At 43.1% G+C, this 22,223-nt stretch overlaps 1 protein-coding gene and 1 pseudogene across 1 annotated transcript in view; one reads left to right on the top strand and one right to left on the bottom strand.

Annotated features, from left to right (window-relative positions):
• Window positions 1-711: 711 nt before the first annotated feature.
• Window positions 712-22,223, bottom strand: part of LOC133380480 (protein bassoon-like) — a 229,932-nt gene continuing 208,420 nt past the window's right edge. Inside the window, exon 4 of the mRNA XM_061617824.1 lies at window positions 712-783. Coding sequence (XP_061473808.1) covers window positions 757-783 — 27 coding nt within the window. The 3' untranslated portion in view covers window positions 712-756. The remainder of the gene's footprint in view (window positions 784-22,223) is intronic.
• LOC133382574 (5S ribosomal RNA) lies at window positions 13,007-13,125 on the top strand (annotated as a pseudogene).

Here is a 22,223-nt window from a genome sequence, read left to right as displayed (position 1 = left end):
TGTTTAAAAGTAATAGAGTTATAATGTTGCCACCACTAAGGATGGAAGGATCTGTCAATTTTGGTTCTCTCAGTTCATCATTTTTCAACCTTAAGTTCAGTTCTCCAAGTTCAGCAATTTGTTAATTTTATTTTTTTTAAAACCTCATTTCTTCAGCATTTCCATGTGAATTTCTACTAATACATTTGTATGCAATTTTGACTAATGTACATGTTTTTGCAAGCAATTTCTTCTAATATTATGCATTTTATCTTATTTTCACTATTCATTTTTATGCATACTTTCCCCTTATATATGTATTTTTGCAATCATTGATTTGTTGGAGAACTGTTATCACAAAATGTGTATAAGTGTGAATTTTGAAAGACAGTTATGTTTCAGTTCTCATATTGTTTTGGAAAGTGTGAATTTGATAAATTCAGCTTTAAATGTGAACTGAATTGAATTTCGCCCCCATCCCTAGCCATTATCCTACAAGTCTGCACTCTAGTCTCTTTAGCCAGCATTGGATGTATGGAAGCGTCTCAATAGTGCCAGCCGTTTTGGGAGCCATGTTTCAATACCTGAAATGGTTGGGGGTGGGGTGGGGGGGAGAAACGAAAAGCGCATCGTTGTGGCAGGGAGAGGTCTTACCTTTCTCCTCCTTCTTCTTTTGAAAGCTCCTGGATTCAGCAGTGTGGCAGCAACAGCAGAGCTCTGCCCATTTCCAATCTTCCTTCCCAGAGTGCCAATTAGAGCTCTGCTGCTACCATACTGTCAAAGATGCTGGTTGTTTTTGAACATCTTTTAAAAGAAGGGGGAAAAGAAAGGTGGGGAAGAATAAGAACCCACTACCACTGTAAGCCTGTCTATTCTCACTGATACAGTGTAAGTAATTGTGCTGTCTCCCTTCTCCCCATTATGGGATTTGCCCCAAATGCCCTCCCCACATCAGGCAAATCCTAAAATGGGGAGAAAGGGACTATCTCTCATCCTTGTCCCACTTATATTTTGCACAAATATATAAAAAAATAGGCTTGCTCAGAGTACCACTAACCTGGGTGGCAAGAACATGAATGAAAGGAAAAACATGTTGGATGTCTGAAAAATTGCAAGTTTTCTCTGCTTTACATCTGTTGGTGCCCCAACCAATATGTAAGAACATAAGAAGAGCCTGCTGGATCAGGCCAATGGTCCATCTAGTCCAGCATCCTGTTCTCACAGTGGCCAACCAGTTGCCCTTGGAAATCCCACAAGCAGAACATGAGTGCAAAGAGCACTCTTCCCTCCTGCAGTTCCCAGCAACTGGTATTGAGAAGCATACTGCCAACAACTATGGAGGCAGAGCACAGATATCATGGCTAGTAGCCACTGATAGCCTTTTCCTCCATAAATTTAAAGCTATCTAAGTTGGTGGCCTCTTGTGGGAGCAAATTCCATAGTTTAACTATGCGCTGTGTGAAGTGATGACTTGCTCTGCAAAGTGCAATTCCAGCTATGTATCCCCTTACCCCCCCACGCACATCTGATTATTCTGAAAAGCCAGCCCACAACTTGCACAGCTTAGACACCCAATATATCTCCCACAGAGCCATTTATTCAACAGACCTAGGCTCCTCAAGCAGTTATCCTTTCCTCAAACTTCTCCATAGTTTGTTTTCTTTCAACAAAACTCTCTGCCTCAGCTATCCTTCAGATAGTCATCACTTGACCAGACAGAAGCTATATCAAATATTAAGATTTGACTGAAGCTCTTTTGGGACAAGACTCTGAATCAACGATTCCTGTTCTTTTACATGTGTATGTAGACTTTCACACATGCTACAACTGAGGTTGCTTCTGACACACACCATTTGAAGTAGGCATGGAAAGACCTGCAGTCCTGTATTTTGGGGGCAGAGACCCTTGTCTGCAAACAACTCAGCTTTTTCCACTTTACCTGCCAGGAGTAGGCCGCTCACAATCTAGCTAGACAATGAGAACAAAGAAATGTTCAAATTTTTGAAAGAGATTTCTGAATGACCTTAGCCACAACATTTGACTCTGATTCTTCTTGTAAAATACAGCATCAGGTCTAATGTCACCATTCAGATGGGTTCCGAAGTCCCAATGAATTTTCTTCACAGCATTGTTGAATTTAATACTGCCATACAGATTATGAAGTAGGAAAAAACATAAATATATTTAATTTTAAGTTATCTTTCTTTGCAGTTTCTAGGACAATAAATGTGAGCAATTCTTACTCCCAAGAAACAAAAATAGCATCCCAGTGCTAAAAATTCCCTACAGTCTCATTGAGTGGTAAACTAGAACTACAAGGAGTTTAAAAAAAATCCCAGCATAATAAACTGGTTTCTCCCCACTTAGACCAGGTGCTAAATTCTAAGATCCTCTTTAAACTGAAGTCAAGGCAGAGCTAAGCTTAGAGTAGAATTATCATTCCAAGCTAGTCTGCTTGGGCATTAAGGAAGTGAAACAAAAGTCAGGCATGAAAATGCAAATTACAGTCTTATTCTACAAAAGTGATATGATCAATTTCCCAGGGTACTTTATTCCAGATTATGAAAAGAGATTGACAGCTATAGCAGCTTCTAATATGGAAGACAAAAAATTGCTGCATAAAACTCTCTTGCTCTAAGAACATTTTTTAAATCGCAAAGGAAAGTGCTATGTAGAATTTTTGCAGGCCTTTATACTTTTTCCCTACTCTCACCCAACTTTATTCTCAAGAGTTAAAGACAAAGGAATAATTTCTTTCCCACCCCAAAATGACAGAAGCTTAAAGAAGCTCAACAGGATTTTCAATGAGGACTTGCACCAAAAAGAATTGAGATTTGCTGTGTTAGATCTGTTGTATAAGAAGTGTCGGCACAGGCAACTGCTAACAGCAGTCAGAAAAGGCCAACAATTGTTTGTTCAGTGAACAACCTGTAAGACATTAGCTAGCAAAGGTTTAGAATAAAGAGATGTACTTTTACATTCTGGGAGTACACTGTTACCATTTAAAAATAATATCTTGCTGCTTTCACAGAGTTCCTTGCTCTGGACATTTACAATTGCCAATTTTTTTACTGGCTCTGCTCCTGATATATACTAAGTTAACAACTGAAGCTTTTTGCCATCATTTCATTCTGTCATAGACAAAACTTCACCTGCTTAGTTTCAGCATGTCAGGTTGATATTACAGGAACATAAACAAGTTTAGTTTGAAAAGCTAGCAAAACCATTTTAAAATGATTCATTGCCTTCTTTTCTTAGGTAACCTTTCATGCTACACAATGGAAATAATAGCACATAGTGGTTGTAAACAAACACACATAATCAACTAGCAAGTCAGTACAACAATATAATGATATGAAAATACAGCATATTTTGCAGTGATTTTAGTGACCCCACAAATATCAATCAATTGACGAAAGTCCAAGAAATTTGTATTATTATTATTATATAATAGTTGTATAGTCTTTCAGGGCTATAAATTGTTTTAAGGCAGTTAACATAGAATCATAGAATAGTAGAGTTGGAAGGGGTCTATAAGGCCATCAAGTCCAACCCCCTACTCAATGTAGGAATCCAAATCAAAGCAGTCCCGAGAGATGGCTGTCCAGCTGCCTCTTGAATGCCTCCAGTGTTGGAGAGCCCACTACCTCTCTATTGGTTCCATTGTTGTATGGCTCTAACAGTTAGGAAGTGTTTCCTGATGTTCAGTCGAAATCTGGCTTCCTGCAACTTGAGCCCATTATTCCGTGTCCTGCACTCTGGGATGATTAAGAAGAGATCCCGGCCCTCCTCTGTGTGACAACCTTTCATGTACTTGAACAGTGCTATCATATCTCCCCTCAGTCTTCTCTTCTCCAGGCTAAACATGCCCAGTTCTTGCAGTCTCTCCTTATAGGACTTAGTTTCCAGTCCCCTGATCATCCTTGTTGCCCTCCTCTGAAGCTGTTCCAGTTTGTCTGCATCCTTCTGATTTGGAAACTATACTTCTGTTAATGCAACCTAATATAGCATTTGCCTTTTTTTGCAGCCACATTGCACTGTTAGCTTGTTTTTAACTGTTTTATTAACAGTTTTAAAGTCTCTTGTAAACTGCTTAGAAGTTTTTTACAATTAAGCAGTAAATACATTTTGTTAAAATAAATAAATAAATACAGGCATACCCCGCTTAACATCGCTTCACTTAATGTCACCTCACTATAACATACATACTCCATACGTCCCCATACCCCGCTTAATGTTTGCGCACTTCGCAATAACGTACACTTTATTGGCATGACGCCGCTGCCATCTAGTGGTAATTGCGTGCAGTAGAAGTGAAGACAATTGCTTCACTTACAGTTTATTTTCACTTAAAGTATACTCTCTGGCCCCATTGCGAACGTTAAAGCAGGGTATGCCTATAAATAAATAGTGCCTCCAGATATTTTGGATTAAACTCCCATAATCCCTGACCATTTTTCATACTGACTGAAGCTGATGAGAGTTTGTAGTCCAAAATATTTGGGGGGTAGTAGGTTGGGAAGGCTGCTTTAAAAGGTTACCAAAGGAGACATTGCTCTGTTCACCAAGTTTTCAATCACCAGTAGTAATAATGCTTTAGATTAACCCAATTGACTACAATACTGCCACTGCACAAAGCTCCAATGGTTTATCTCATCACACTGGCTGTTTACAGGTTACATTCAACGAGTGTAGAGTCTATGTACGTGGATACATAAGTAGTTGGGCTATACACTTGTACAGTTATTCACATGTATAATTCAGTGAGTGTACAGTATCCATTATATACACATTTACTGCCAGGAAAAGAAAATGGCTTCAATGACACCTACTAAATGCGCTATTGAAGCAATTCCCTTTTACTGGCAACAAGGCAAGGCATGCTGGCTATGTTATACTTCCTGAAACTGTTTCCTGTCAAGGCGTACATTCAATAGAAAGAGTACAAATGGGAATGTAGTTTTATTTTTTCATTTTTCCTGCAGATTCTTAAGCTTTTAAAATAAAACACAAACTTTTAAAAAGAAAATACCAACTTCTGTAACTATCATAATTATAGCTATTAAAATATTGCATTTTCATTGCTTGTTATTCTTAAAGTATGTATGATTTTGATGCAGGCTTTCATGGAACAATCCTATACATGTCTACTGAGATATAAGTGCTATAGAGATCAATCTGTGTAAGTGCAGACCTAAATATATTGAATATTTATATATGAAACTATTTTGAGGAGGAGGGGGCTGCAACAAAAACAAGCTGCTTAAAAGAGTATGAACTGAAATTATTCTTCCAACATGGTACACCTGATTATTTCTTGAGGATATCATGCGTTTTAATATACAGAACTACACTCAAAATATAAATGTGGGGGAATTTTTTTTAATCAATTGGACTTTCCAGCCTGCTGCTCCCACTGTAACATACTCTGTCCCCTGGAAAGCCTTTCCTAGTATTTGGGAAACAGGAAAGCTCTGGGCTGTGGTTTTTCAGTGGAAATGTTTGTAGCTCAGTATCAAAAGTGATAATCAGTATCTCTTTTTATGATCTACGTCATAATGTTTAGCTTTTGGATAGCCCTTTAAATGCAGGGTGGGCAGAAAGTAGGTTGAAATGTATTGGTATATTGCAGGGTGACTCACAGAAGATCAGTGAGGATTTCAGACTCCTGTTTCACCATTATACTGTTGAAAAAAAGAAAGCTGGGGGTTGGTAATCAGGAGTGGATTTTTGTGTGGAAATACCATGAGCTCAGCTCAGTTCTGGAACTCAAAACAAATCCCTGGGCTAAGAATTATTTAATTCTAAATGTATATATGTTGTGGCTTGCTCTGGTTTGTGGATCTTGGGTTTTTGTAATAAGAATGATTTAAAAAATCAATAACAAATACCTGAAGTCTAACCATCCTGATCTAGAGTATTACAACCCTACAAGGCAGGTTTGTGTTACCATAAAACCACGTGATGCAGCTACTTCTGGCAGCAGTTTCTAATGGAGACAATGAGTTTGAACATCAGGTGTGTCTAACTGTTATGCATGACACTTGATGCAAAAGGTGAGAGCTGCACAGAGATGAGTAAATCCACATTTTTTTCTTCTCAGCTTCTGAGTACACAGTAGAAAGGTGACACTGCTTGTTTGAGCATGCCTTCTTTGGCAATGTTTTGAAGAATCTTACCTCTGCTACTGTAGTTTTATTCTTGCAAGCACTCCTTTGAACCATGCTACAACAACCCTGCAAGGTAGGCCTGTGCCCATACAAATGATTTAGTGCAGGAGTGGCCAGAAGAGACTGTAATCTATTCGTAGATCCCTGGGAGATTTGTAGTCCACTGGCAAACGCTTCTGGATTCCAGTTGTTTCACAATAGCAATCAAAGGACACACACCCATTTGGAAATTTGACAACTGAAATTAAGAATACTTGTGGAAAGTGGGAATAGACCTATGTGTGGAAAGAATGTGAGCTTATCTCAGTTCTGATAACCCTGTGCTCAACAACTTCTCAGCGATATCATGTTCTTTCATACTAGACGTATGTCTTTTGCAGCTGGCTGTAGTTGGTGGCGCTTGGGGTTCTAGTAATACACAGGATAGATCCTAGACTCTGCAACAGCTGTGCTCTCCCGGTAATGGCAGCACTGCCACTCACTGAATGGGGAGGGGGCAAGGTGCCTGCCAATTCAGGGTAGGTGGCACCATCATCCTGCAAGTAGGTGGACACACACCTGCAGGCTAGTGCTGCATTCCACCAAAATACCCCCAACGTTGCCATCTCAGTGTCACTGCCATTCTGCCCCCCAGGTGTCACTGCTAACCTATGCCATCAAATTATTGGAAGAGTCCTGGCTATATTTTTCTCTCTTTACCTTTAGGAGGAAATATAAAGCACCCAACAGAATTTACATTACCATTAGGGTTGCCAGGTTCAATCCCTGAGACTGATCCTGTATCTTTAGGAGAGGAGAAAGTCAGCCAAGTGCAGGTGTTCTTGCAACCCTGTAATAGGAAAAACCACAAGGCGGAATTCTCCCTTCCCCCTGCACAACTTTTAAAGATACAAAAGATCTCTTGGTTGCCAGGCTCAGCCTCCAAGAGGTCTTCTGTATCTTTAAAAGTTGTGCAGGGGGAAGGGAGAATTCACCTTGTGTTTTTTCCCATTATAGTGTTGCAAGAACACCTGCACTTGGCTGACTTTCTCTTCTTCTAAAGATACAGGATCAGTCTCAGGCCCTGAACCTGGCAACCCTACTTAGGACTGCACTGTAACGTCAGAATCCTAAGTCTTTCTCCCCACCCTCTTTACTAGATTATTGATACATCCTTCCACCTTCTCTCAAGATAGCAATTTTCACTTGTCTGAGCCCACAGGGTCCACAAAAATTCTGCTTCAGTCTTACGGTCCCCCCTACCTTTTCTCTCTTCATTCTCTGTTGTCCTTTCACCTCTTCCTACATTCCCCTCAAAGTAATGCTGCAATCCTATCCCAACCCCACTTACCTGGGACTTACTTCTGAGTAAACATGGTTAGGATCATACTGTGAGCAGAGACAAAGACAGACTCTCTCCCCTCCTTTTCTCTGCCCCCCCAACTGCAACTTCTATGGGGCTGGAATACTAATCCTTCTTACCCAGGAGTAAAACCCGCTTAACAGAATGGGATTTAATTTAGAGTAGACATGGTTAGGATTGCACTGTGAATGCAAACCAAACTTTTTTTAAAAAAAAATATAACCATTTAGACAGCCCATGCCTAACCCTAGCTTCCCTGACAGGGATCACTCTTTTTTTAGGCAATCCTAACCCCACTTAGCTGTAACTCCCACTGAAGGAAGTGGACTTCTGAGTAGACATTTTTAGAATTACAGTATGAGCCCTCAGAAGCTGCCCCCATTCATCTCCCCTCACTAGGTTTCTGCTTCCCTGCCTCCTTTTGCCTTCTCTCAGTACAGCAGTTTTCACTTGACTGAGACCACAAGAGGCTTGAACTTCATTTAAGTTTGTAAAACAACCTTAATTTTTTAGAATTAACAATTTAGACAGTCCATTCCTCGCTCTAGCTTCCCTGACAATCTCACATATTTCTAGGCACCACTAACTCCACTTACCTGGGAGTAAGCCCCACTGAACTCAATGTGACTTACTTCTGAGTAGACTTTAAGAACATAAGAACATAAGAAGAGCCTGCTGGATCAGGCCAGTGGCCCATCTAGTCCAGCATCCTGTTCTCACAGTGGCCAACCAGGTGCCTGGGGGAAGCCCGCAAGCAGGACCCGAGTAGAACACTCTCCCTTCCTGAGGCTTTCAGCAACTGGTTTTCAGAAGCATGCTGCCTCTGACTAGGGTGGCAGAGCACAGCCATCATGGCTAGTAGCCATTGATAGCCCTGTCCTCCATGAATTTGTCTAATTTTATTTTAAAGCCATCCAAGCTGGTGGCCATTACTGCATCTTGTGGGCTTTTAAAAACAAAATTGCAGTGTGAGACCTCCAAAGCTTCCTCCCCCCATTCTTTGCCTCCTTCCTTTCCTCAAGCTCACTCACTGCCAGCACACGGAAACTCTGCTTCAGGCTGGTCTCCTTTACCTCTTTCTTGCCCTTGCCTCTATTTTAGTCTTATTCCTCTTTCCCGCTCTGTGGCTCTAGTAATGGACGTTTCCTTGAGCTCATTTTTGATAGGCAGTGGCGGCGGCGGCTGCTGCTGCTAGAAGGAAGCCTCAGGCTCTCCCCAAGGAGAGGAAAATTAATTGCTCATGATCAGCTCTACCTGGACAACATGCAGGGAGAATCAACACGTGAACAAAAGACCTCTTTCTGCAGGGCACTGGTTTTTCAAATCACCAGTGGTACACTTGGTGATTTTTCTTGAGCTTTTCTCAACAGCAGCTGAACCCAGGTACAGGGGGCTTCTACCTGGGTACAGAGAAACGTGTGAATACCCCCATTATTTAGGTTCAAAAGGGGGCATGCAATCCACCACATGTCCATGGGGGCTTTTTAGACTCCTTCCCACCACATACTCTCAAAGGCCATGGGCCCAATGAAGTAGCATTCCATGAATTTTGGGATACTGCTGCATACAGAGAACTCTTTGGATCCTGGCCACTGTGCAGGAAAAAAAATCCATGAAACCTTTGAATTTGGAGATGTCCCGTATGAACAGATTCTTATTTCTCAAGCCTGCTTCATGCTTATATTTCTACTGTTGTCTATACATGTTTCCAAAGTAGAGGCCTTCTTTCCCAATTCCATTTTATTTTCTGTTGTGCTGGTTTCCTCATCCAAGGCTATGGCACTTTTAATTTTACAGTCTATATTGTTAAGTCATTACAACAATCCACTTCGTTTCATCATAGGAAACGGACCTTTAGTGTGGCAGCACCTACCCTGTGGAATTCCCTCTCTTTGAATATTAGGCAGGCTATCTTTTCGGTGCCTTTTGAAGACTTTTCTTTTTCAACAAGCCTTTTAAGTTGAGAGCTATCCCGGTCTGTGTCTGTGTCAGAATTGCTTAATATGTTTTTTAATAATGTTTTTAACCCTTTTAAAAAAGTTTTTAAAATGTTTTTAATGCTGTTTTGTCTTAATATATTTTAAGATCTGTTTTTATGATATTTTAAAGTGTTTTTAGTGCCTTGTTTGCCACCCTGGGCTCCTGCTGGGAGGAAGGGCGGGATGCAAATTAAATAAATAATAAATAATAATAATAATTGTTCACACAATTCATCTAGAAATCACTGCTGAGGCTGATCTTCAGTGCTGAATCTCAGTGTTACAAACAGGTCCTCTTATTCTGAGAAAGGATTGTACCAAGTGACTATAAGGACCGAGACAAAAAGCTGATAGCTGGAACAGTGAACCAGTAGGAGCTTGATTTAATCCAGAGGGGCCCAAACAAGTGCTCATGTTTACAGGATGAGAACTTAGGACTTTTTGTGACTCTTTTGTTAGCACTAAGCCATGGAAAGTTAAGTGAGCAGACATCTATAACTTTAACTCATGAAGATGATCAAACTGTGCTGTAAGTGTAAATGACTGAGAAAATAATCTCTCAAAGCAGTGTTAACACTGGAAGTCATGCTTCTATGTAGTTTTCCTACAAGAATATTACTGAGTAACACTGCAAATCCCAACCTTGCTTCACTATACTATTTATTATTGGTAAAACACCAAATGAGAGTTCATTAATGCTGAAGCGAAATGATTGCATCAGCCTGACACCATTTCATCTCTATCCTGAAATTCAACTGTCATAGCAGGGCCGGTTCTAAAGGGCGGCCAGGTGTGGCACTGGCCCGACGGCCCCTGGAGCTATAGGGGGCCCCTCAGCCACCCCTCTGCTCCCCTTCCGTGATCTGTGGGCCCCCCACGGCCCCCTACCTACCTGTGTGCTGTCTTTTACCATTGCCCTTAACGAAGATGGCAGCTGCGGTTTCCCTAAGGTACGGAGCCCCTGCCGCCATCTTAGTTGATGGCAGAGATGCGCACACATAGCATGCACGTGTGCCATCAACAAAGATGGCAGCGGAGGCGTCATCCCCGTAGGGAAACCGCACCCACCATCTTCGTTAAGGGCAATGGTAAAAGACAGCAGACAGGTAGGTGGGATGTGGGGGGGCATGTGCGTGCATGTGCATTCCTTGAGCCGGCCCTGTGTCATAGAGTTATGAAGTATTCACTAATAGACAAAAAACCTTGCGGTTTAAGAACATACCTATAAGCCAACAGATATTTCTATCAAACTTTTAAAAGCAGGGAAATTGGGCAGCTACAGTCAATGCACCATGAGAGCGGGAGACCTGATCTTCTCTCTGAGATATTGTATTGTCCTACAAATTTGTAAAAATGCAAATACAATTTGGGTTGGTCTTTCACAGTCCAATCCATTTCTTGTGTAGCTTGGAAGAATTTGGTAACATGGAAGAAAGGAGCCTAGTGTTGTGGAGATGTTAGATGGGAGCACTCAGGAGTAAAGATGGATGCCCCTGAAGGCTGCAATTCTAAACTCACGCACTAAGGGACTAAGCCCCATAGAACTCAACAGGACTTACTTCTGAGTATATATAGTTTGGATTGTGCTGTTGGCAAAGCTTGACTAGGGATCCTCTGCAAAGATATCCATATCCAAGCAGGACTGGCAACTGCCTGCCTGGAATGCCCTGCTCCTATCTTTTAACATGGCTGCTCCAAAGTTTACAGATTTGACCCTTCACTTCAGAAAGAGAAATGAGTAAAAGTAAGAAGAATCTCTACCTTTTTCTGTCTACCCTGTGGGCTGCTATAAACTCACTTTGACAGCCAACCCAATTCCAGTGAGTAATACTTGACAGAGAGAAAACACACATGGTTTGGTCTACCTTCACAGGCAGCAGCTTGGGAACAACAACCATAGCAGCCACATTTCCAAATATGTGGATTTTCTTTTACCACTATTGGGCAAGAAACAAACCATCATGAAACCAACAAGGTGCATCATCAGTGGGTTTAAGGGGGTTGGGCTGAGCGCATGGAACCATTGTTGTTCCTTCTATGGATGTAAGGGAGTGAGGTTAAAGATAAATGAAATGCAAATAAGAAAAGAAAAACAAAAGACAGTGATGATTTCCTAAATGCAATACCATACCAACCACAACAAGTTTCCTATGAGTAAGGCAGAAAACTCAGCATTCCACAACCAGTCAAGATTCCTAACCAAAATGTGTGTTTGGAAGGACTCTGTGTGCTGCTGCAGCTGTTGCAATTTACCTACTCTGCCGTCATTTTTTGTGTTCTGCTTCAGGTATATGAAGGGGAAGAGCTGCCTGAGGCAGCGCCTTGGCGCTGCACCAAGTGCAATGCTAAGTGCGCACTTAGCATCGCACTTGGTGTCATCTTGGGGTTGTCTTGGAGAAAAGACAATGGAAGAAATGATCTATACTGCTATTGGTTATAGAAGATGGGGTTAGGTAGGGAGAAGCACAATGGGACACTGGAGAATATTTTTAGAAATTTTTATAATTGCTATGTTCAGTTTGTTGTATTTATTCTGTTATTATGTTATGTACATTGTTGAGATTTATGGTTTACTTATGTTTATTTAAAATGTGATCTATTTTTCTTTTTAATTGTACCAAATATGAATTGTATATTATATATTGTATATTGATTTTTATGTTGTAAACCGCCCAGAGAGCTTCGGCTATGGGGCGGTATAGAAATTTAATAAACAAATAAATAAAACTAAAATAATCCTGGCAGCTAGTCAGCCAAGGTCACAGAAATCCCTGTGCAGCACAACCTGACCCACTGGCTGCAGTTAATGAAGAATGCTTAGCACAATTGCTGACATGAGTGAGATCCTATCAGCACATAATACCTCTGCTCTGAAATCTGCACTGGTTGCTTTTTTGCTACCAGGCCAGGTTCATGGTGTGCTTTCCATGTTAAGGGTTCCACATAGTACTTGTTCTGCTCTTGTAAGAAATCAGGCCTTTAGTGTGGCAGCACCTATGCTTTGGAACTCCTTGCCTGACATTAGGCAGATGCCTTCATTGTACTCTTTTTGTTTAGGCAAACCTATCCACACATGTGGATGCTGTTATTTTTTTATCTATTTTTAACTCATTGTTGGTTTTATTATTTTGAATGTTTTTAAATACATGTCTTTAACTGTTTTTGCCAACAATTTTATTGTTTTAATTGCTCCTGTGAACAGCTTTGAGATTTTTTACAATAAAGAGGTATATAAAAGTTGTAAATGAAATACATAAATACATTTTGGAGTCACTGTGGCCCTTGGGTCTCTTTCCACTTTTAGGAACAAAGGTGTCTGCCTTAGGCTGACTCAGGCCATGTATGACATGGACTCTCCAGGATTCCAGGCAACAGTCTTTTCCAGAAATTGAATTTTGGACCTCTGCATGCAATGTATATGCCCTATCGCTGAGCTATAACCCTTCCCTGTTTAAAAAAGTATCTTTTAAAATTGTTCTTTTCAATTCACTAATGAATGCACATCATACCTAGGGCAGATCCACTTCATTTAAAGCACATTCAACTATACTACCCTTAATATGCCCGATCTTGTCTGATCTTGGAAGCTAAGTAGGGTCAGGCCTGTTTAGTACTTGGATGGGAGACCACCTGGGAATACCAGTTGCCGTAGGCTTAGAGGAAGGCAATGGTAAACCACCTCTGAATACCTCTTACCATGAAAACCCTATGAATATGTGTGTGTGTGTGTGTGTGTGTGTGTGTGTATAAGATTCATAGGGTCGCTATAAGTCATAATCTACTTGAAGGCATAACAACAACAAAGCATAGAAAGCTCATTAATCCCACCACAGAAAAATGGGAACTGTAGTTTGTTAAAGATGGAGAGAACTATAACTGAGAGGGGGAAACTACACTTCCAAGGATTATTTAGTGGAAATTATGAGCTTTAAATGAAAGTTGGATGTGCTTTAAATGTTCTGAGTGGAACTACTTCATAAACTTTGCCTGGATGTAAATCATTTTAATTAATTTTTCAAAATGGGAATGAGCTATAAAGTGTACTGGTGTCCATGGGCTGCTCACCATCTCTCAGCCTATCTGCCCCTCACAATGGAGGGGAACCAAGACCACCCCAAGGAAGAAGGGCACACTTAAAATGTAGATGAAACAACAATCTACAACCATAGTGTTAAATCAAATACTTATTGGGACATAGTATGAAGAAATATTTAAATAAACAAGACTGTCAAAGATGTTTATTATTTACACAACTTCTAAAGTTATTTATAGTACGACCTGGGAGACTAGGGTTCGAATCCCCACACAGCCATGAAGCTCACTGGGTGACCTTGGGCCAGTCACTGCTTCTCAGCCTCAGAGGATTACAATGGTAAACCCCCTCTGAATACCACTTACCATGAAAACCCTATTCATAGGGTCACCATAAGTCGGAATCAACTAGAAGACAGTCCATTTTTCATGTTTGTTTACTCAGAAGCAAGTCCCAATGTATGCAATGGGGCTTACTCAAACAGGGAAGCATGCACAGAACTGCGACCTCAAGTGATAAGAAACTTCATTCACCCAACCCAAAATTCAGAATCATGCCACTTTAAGCTGTTTTGCAACTGTTTATACTTGTTTTTACGGTTGTTGATTTTTAAAGGGACTTATTTCTTATTGTGAGCTGTCTTGGTTTCCAAGACTGACCTGGCGTGCATAACCGAGACCTGGGTGGGTGATATGGGAGGAGCTGCTCTTTCCCAGCTTTGCCCACCTGGGTATACGGTTCAGCATCATGGTAGAGCCGAAGGTCGGGGAGGCGGGGTCGCCGTAGTCTATAGGAGCTCTTTCTCACTCACCGAGCACCCTGTACAGGTGACGACTGGATTGGAGTGTCTCCACCTTGCGCTGGGCCAGAGAGACAGGCTGGGAATTTTGTTGGTGTACCGCCCACCCTGCTGCCCAACAAATTCCCTAACTGAGCTGACAGAGGTAGTCTCGGAGGTATTGTTGCAGTCCCCTAGACTGCTGGTACTGGGGGACTTCAACGTCCATGCCGAGACTGCTTTATCTGGGCCGGCTTAGGACTTCATGGCGTCCATGACAACCATGGTGCTGTCTCAGTTTGTTACTGGCCCGACACATGTGTCGGGACATACCCTTGACTTGATCTTCGCCACTGGACAGGGAGATGGTGATCTGGAGGTTGGGGGTTTTTCATCTACCCCATTGTCATGGACAGATCACCGCTTGCTGAGGTTTAGGCTCACGGCGACCCTTTCCCTCTGCAAGGGTGGGGGACCTATTAAACTGGTCTGCCCCTGGAGATTAATGGATCCTGAGGGTTTCCAAAGGGCTCTGGGGGATTTCCCGACTGAGAAGACTGGCGCTCCTGTTGAAGCTCTGGTTGATCTGTGGAATACGGAGATGACCCGGGCGGTTGACACGATCGCTCCCATGCACCCCCTCCTATGTAGAGCTCATGCAGCCCCATGGTATACCCCGGAGCTGAGAGTGATGAAGCAAGAGAGGAGGAGGCTTGAGTGCAGATGGAGGCGCACTCCTGATGAATGCAATTATGCCTTGGTAAGTGCCTGCTCTAAGCGATATACAGCAGCGGTGAGGGCAGCAAAAAAGAGTTATTTTGCTGTCAGTATAAAGGCATCACTCTCCCGCCCAGCGGAGCTTTTTAAAACTGTACGAGGGCTTTTACATCTTGGCCCTCGGGATACTATAGATTCATCTGTAGCCCGTTGTGATGAGTTTGCTGGACACTTCCAGGACAAGATCGCTAGCATTCGTCGGGACTTAGACTCCAATATTATAGTAGCTGGATTCAATGAAGCATCCAGAACACGGTCTTGTCCTTATTTATTGGATGAGTTTCAGTCTGTGCAGCTTGAGGATGTTGACAAGATCCTTGGACTGGTGCGGGCGACCACGTCGGTGCTGGATCCTTGCCCCTCTTGGCTGGTGAAAGCTGGTAGGACCGGAACCGCCGACTGGGCCAAGGAGGTAATCAATGCCTCTTTGCGAGAGGGAGTGGTCCCTGACTGCCTAAAAGCGGCAGTAGTGAGACCACTCCTGAAGAAACCCTCCTTGGACCCAGATAACTTGAACAACTATAGACCTGTGGCGAATGTTCCGTTCCTGGGCAAGGTTCTGGAGCGGGTGGTGGCCGGCCAGCTCCAGGGGCTCTTGGATGATACTGATTATCTCGATCCGTTTCAATCCGGTTTTAGGCCTGGGTTTGGTACCGAAACAGCCTTGGTCGCCCTGTATGATGACCTTTGTTGGGAGAGGGACAGGGGGAGCGTGACCCTGTTGATTCTCCTTGATCTCTCAGCTGCTTTTGATACCATGGACCATGGTATCCTTCTGGGAAGACTCATGGAGTTGGGAGTTGGGGGTACTGCTTGGCAGTGGCTCCGCTCCTACTTGGTGGGTCGCCACCAGAAGGTAGTGCTTGGGGAACATTGCTCGATACCCTGGACTCTCCATTGTGGAGTCCTGCAGGGATCGGTTCTGTCCCCCATGCTTTTCAACATCTACATGAAGCCGCTGGGCACAGTCATCAGGAGTTTTGGAGTGTGTTGTCACCAGTACGCTGATGACACGCAACTCTATTTCTCCTTTTCATCTTCTTCAGGTGAGGCTGTTAACGTACTAAACCATTGCCTGGCCGCGATAATGGATTGGATGGGAGCTAACAGACTGAAGCTTAATCCAGACAAGACCGAGACGCTGTTAGTGAGTGCCTTCTCTGCCCAGATGGTGGATGTTCACCCTGTTCTGGACGGGGTTACACTCCCCTTGAAAGAACAGGTTCGTAGCTTGGGAGTTCTTATCGACTCTTCCTTGTCTCTTGAGGCTCAGGTAGCCTCAGTGGCAAGGAATGCTTTCTACCATCTCCGATTGGTAGCCCAGCTACGTCCCTATCTGGACAGTGACGACCTCGCCTCAGTCGTTCATGCTCTGGTAACTTCTAGATTGGACTACTGCAATGCGCTCTACGTTGGGCTGCCCTTGAAGACAGTTCGGAAACTACAGTTAGTCCAGAATGCAGCGGCCAGATTGTTGACGCGGACAAGAAGGTCCGCTCATATTACACCCGTTCTGGCTCGTCTGCACTGGCTTCCTATTTGTTTCCGGGCTAAATTCAAAGTGCTGGTTTTGACCTATAAAGCCTTACATGGCATGGGACCGCAATACCTGGTGGAGCACCTCTCCCAATATGAAACTACCCGTACACTGCGCTCAACATCTAAGGCCCTCCTCCGAGTACCATCCCATTGAGAAGCTCGGAGGGTGGCGACTAGAAATAGGGCCTTTTCGGTTGTGGCTCCCGAACTATGGAATGGTCTCCCCGATGAGGTGCGCCTGGCGCCGACGCTGCTATCTTTTCGGCGCCAGGTGAAAACCTTTTTATATTCCCAGGCATTTTAATGCGTTTTATTATATGTATTGTTGTATTTTGCTGCTGTTTGATTATTTTTGTTTACCTTTGTTGGCTTGATTTTATTGTATTATTGTATTTATATATTCCTGACTGTTTTATTCTATGTACACCGCCCAGAGAGCCCTTGGGCTTAGGGCGGTATATAAATTAAATAAAATAAATAAATAAATAAATCACCAACCCTACCTCACAGAGTTGTTGGGAAGACTCCACCCACCCATACCCACACACCCACATCCACACCCACACACTGCGGATATGCAAAATACATACACCCCACCTAATAGTTTATTGTCAAATCAGTTGGTCATTACAGAACATTAAAAAGAAGTATTAGTCTCCTACATAATAAAAACTGTGATACCTAAGTAAACACTACCTAATTGCTTTAAAAAATAGGATTGGAGAGAAAGATTCGCAACACAAACACAATTATTTGCTATGTTCATTCAAAAGTCCCATTAATTTACAGCACAATCCTAACCATGTCTACTCAAAAGTAAGTCCTATTGAATTCAATGGGGTTTACTCCAGGCATGTGGGATTAGCATTGCAACTTTACTCCCAGAAAAGTGATTATTGAATTAAAGCTTCATATTGGCAAGGTTATCAATATACTACCCTCTTGAACAGCCCAGGAAAATTTAAACTTGTTTGACAGAGCCAGCTCCAATGGGCGGCCAAGTAGGGCCCTGGCTGATGGCCCTGTGGCCCACATGGGCCCCTGAAGGCCCCTCATTATGGTGGGGGAGTAGCACTCCCCTTCTGCAGCATGCTCCCTGCCACGGATTGCAGAGAGGGAACTGCCTGCCTGCTCACTGGCCCTCCCATGCCCACCTGCTCACTCCTTTGCTCCCTCACGCACTACTTGCCAGGTCCCTCACTTACCCTCCCCCCACCCGCTCGCCCTTCCCCTGCCTGCTCGCTCGCTCACCTGCCGTCAACCCCACAGTTGCTCACTTGCTCGCCCACCATCCTGCCCCCCCACTCGCTTACCTGCCCCTCGCTCACTCGCTTGGCTGCCTACCGTCCTGTCCCCTGCTCGCTCGCTTGCTGTCCCGCTCAGTCGCTAGCCCACCTGCCATCCTGCCCCCCTGCTCGCTCACCAGCCCACCTGCCATCCTGCCCCCCTGCTCGCTCACCAGCCCACCCACCGTCCCCTCGCTCGCCGTCCAACCCCACCACACACTTGGTCACCTGCCCGAACTCTTGCTCCTCCACCTGCCTGGTAGGTAGGTCGGTAGATAAGGCACGCGTGCGTGTGTGTGTGTGCCAGGGCCCAAGGCATGCTGGTGCCCAAGGGCTCCAGCATGCCTGGGGCCGGCCCTGTTGTTTGACTCCTGCACACAAGAGAGAAAAAAACTAAAAGCTATATACTTACTCAATTTATGAGATTTTCAGATAACTAGGAAAAAACAACCATTTTCTTGCATTGCAGTGGAGTCTAGGCACTGCCTGGAGGTCAACAAATTGCAAGCCTGACTTCACTTATTAACTACAAACCTGAAAGGGTGGGGTTAGTGCAGCCTGCTGCAAGCTAATTTAACAGAAATTGTGGGGGGAGGTGTGGCTCATGTTGTGGTGTATATCTCATGAGCCAGACCAACTAGAAACGTAAGGGTTTTTTAAATTAAAGCTGAGAGTATGGAGATTAAGGTGACTCACCTGGAGAGGACCCCAAAATCTGGAGTCTCCTGGCAAAAACCAGACACCTGGCAACCCTACACCAGACCTTTATTTCACTTTAGACAGACATGGCTTCTCCCAAAGAATCCTGGGAAGTGTAGTTGCAAAGGGTGCTGAGAGTTGCTAAGAGACACCCTATTCCCCTCACAGGGCTACAATCCCCAGAAGAGGGGCTGGTTATTAAACCACTCTGACCACTGGAGCTCTGTGAAGGGAACAGGAGTCTCCTAACAACTCTCAGCACCCTTCACAAGCTACATTTCCTAGGATTATTTGGGGGAAGCCATGGCTGTTTAAAGTGGAATAAATGGCTGGCATGGGTGTGGCCCCCTGATTAGCCAAGCCAAACAGCGGTGAGTCTGGCTTTTAGAACACTGACAGCTGGTTCTTACTGAGCATGCTCATACTTATCGTTGACTCCAATCTTAAATTTCTTAAATTAATTAAAATCAGTCAGGCAGTTTTTAACCTTTAAGCTGCAGAAGATGAAGCTCAGAGTATGGGGCAAGGTCAGTAGTAGGATTACAGCTACTCTGTGAACATGGCTGATTTTTAATTAATTTCAACAAATTATGAGATCACTGACAGAAAAAAGTCAAACAGGGATTTGGATCCCCTCCCCGTTTTACACTTTGAACTCTTGATTCTCTCTGAGTGTTTCATGTATTGCCATGAAAATTTAGAGGGTTGTAAAGCAAGCGTTTTTGAGTTCAGGATTATAAATTCTGTAAGGTTTTGTTTTGAAATGAAATTATGGGAAGCATCAGAATGGCATGGGGGGTATTTTCAATTTAACATTGTGGAATGTGAAACATCCATGCTGGCTATAGTATACAGCCACTTTCATGGCTGCATCATAAATGTAGTATTCACAGATAAGCAATATATCAACATATACAGATCTCAACATATATAGATACAATACTAGTTGGATTATCAAGCCAATTAACAGGTGTAGATCTTACCCAGAATTAGCAATGCAAAGTTTTGTTCCGAGTTACAAGTAGGGTCCTCAGGTAGTAAAAATCTGTCCCATAGGTTAATACTGGAGTCTTTAGGGATCTCTCCCAAGAGTTCTGAACCAGGTCAAAAGTTATGAAACTGGTGGGGTGACCACACCATGATCAGAATTTGATCAAAGAAAAATGATTGGAGCATGATCAAAGGATGCTTCTCCACTATCACACTGTTATTACTCAGTATTATTTTTAGACTGCACATTATATTTTGGTCCTCAACTCTGGATTCTGCTTATTTGCTGAAACAAATAGACTGTTTTCTTAGCACTCTTCATAATAAATGTAATATCAATTAACCTTTGGTAAATGATCATACAACAAGCTATGTGTGACTATTACTTCTATGAAAAATCCTCCTCATAAAGTTGCATTTGTTACTTACTTTACTTACTCATATTATTCCTAGTTTACCAAGCCAAAAGCCTCAAGCAAGCATACAGGCGGGCCCTGCTTTACGGCGCTTCGCCTTTCGGCGTTCCGCAAATGCGGCGACTTTCAATTAGGGAAAGTCCCCGCTTTGAGGCGTTTTTTCCGCATTTATGGTGGTTTTTGCTCATCGCGTGCCATTTTCGCGTCATTTTCGCACAACGTGCACCATTATCGTCAATGGGTTCCGCTTTTTGGCAGTTTCCGCTTTTCGGCAGCTGTCCAGAACAGAACCTGCCGTATAAGCGGGGCCCACCTGTATTAGGGCAATGCAAATACTGCACAAAAGCCAGGAAGTCTCTATAGAAATTCTTCCTTCCAGAGCATAATTCTGTGCATCTCACTTTTTGGAGATTGCCCAGAATGCTAACGCTCATGCTTTTGATTCGGCCTTGCTAAGTCTTTGGACCATGCTTTTGTCTTTGATTTCTATGCTTTTTATTTGCATCTCTGACTTGGGAGAGACTGATCATCTGCATTCATGCTAAGTTCATCATACTGCAAGTCAAAAGCAAGCTCCTGGTGGTCAAGATTTCTAGACTCTGGACATAAGAACAGACCCTTCTGGATCAGGCCAAAGGTCTAGTCCAACATTCTGTTGTCATAGTAGCCAACCAGGGGGCCAATGGGAAACCTCAAGCAGGACATGAGCACAATAGCAGTTTCCTGATTCCCCTGCCCTAGCAGCTGATATTTAGGGGCATTCTGCCTCTGATAGAGGTAATATAGCACTATCTTGACTGGCAGCCATGTAACCTCTTGTTACAACAGTTGATAACATATGTTTTGGAAGCAGGGGATTGCCTAAAAACAAATATAATAAGCCAAAATAAATGGCTAGCTTGTTTCTACTTCTGTCTGTTTATAATGCTTTAACTGTATGTCCATATTTATTTTTTCTTAAATAAATGTATAATTTGTTTACAGTATATCTATCTAGCTATTGCCATGGGTGCTTCCTAGCTATGCCCTGCATCATCTGTGCCTTAAAATGCTTCTTATATTCTTCTTTATGTTTTAATCAGCTTAAACAAATTCATGGATAAGGGTATCCATGATGATGAGTCATACTGGTTGTAGATTATCTGCAGGATCAGAGGCAGCATGCCTCTGAATACCACACAGTGGAACATGAATGAAAGAGGGCTGCTGCTCTCCTGTCTTGCTGGTGGGCTTTCCACAGGCATTTTGGTAGCCACTGTGGGAAACAGGATGCTGGACAACAGAGGCCTTTGGTCTAAACCAACAAGGCTCTTCTTATGTTCTTGTACTTCTGGTCTCACACTAGACTGTTTACTGTCATTTATAGTCCCAAAGGGAAAAAACCCAAAGCTCTTAGTCCAGATAAAATTTTGCTTGCAACTACACCAGTCTGTGACCCATTTTAAAATGGGAGCGTCAGTGGGACTTGATTTATTGACTGATTTTTATCCCACCGTTCCTCCCAGCAGGAGCCCAGTGCGGCAAACAAAACCGCTAAACAACATCAAAACATCATAAAAACAGACCTTAAATTACACCAAAACAAAACAACTTTAAAAATATTTTTAAAAGCTTCAAAAAAATCTTTTAAAAAGGGTTAAAAACATTTTTTTAAAAAACATATTAAAAAGCAATTCCAACACAGACGCAGACTGAGACAGGTCTCAACTTAAAAGGCTTGTTGAAAGAGGAAAGTCTTCAAAAGGTGCAGAAAAGATAACAGAGATGGCGCCTGCCTAATATTCAAGGGGAGGGAATTCCACAGGGTTGGTGCCGCCACACTAAAGGTCCATTTCCTATGTTGTGCAGAATGAACCTCCTGATAAGATGGTATCTGCAGGAGGCCCTCACCTGCAGAGCGCAGTGATCAACTGGGTATGTACGGTCTTTCAGGTATCTTGGTCCCAAGCTGTATAGGGCTTTGTACACCAAAACTAGAACCTTGAACTTGGCCCAATAGCAAATGGGCAGCCAGTGCAATTATTTCAGCAGCGGGGTGACATGTTGGCGATACTCTGCCCCAGTGAGCAGTCTCACCACTGCATTTTGCACCAGCTGCAGCTTCCGGACCAACCTCAAGCGCAGCCCCACATAGAGTGCATTACAGTAATCCAGCCTAGAGGTTACCAGTGCGTGGACAACAGTGGTCAGGCTATCCCGGTCCAGAAACGGCTGCAGCTGTCTTACCAGCCGAAG

Source organism: Rhineura floridana, chromosome 3 (assembly GCF_030035675.1).
Source record: "Rhineura floridana isolate rRhiFlo1 chromosome 3, rRhiFlo1.hap2, whole genome shotgun sequence".
NCBI classification, from domain to species: Eukaryota; Metazoa; Chordata; class Lepidosauria; order Squamata; family Rhineuridae; genus Rhineura; species Rhineura floridana.
The sequence above is the reverse complement of the archived record's forward strand: the minus strand, read 5'-3'. Positions and strand labels throughout refer to the sequence as shown.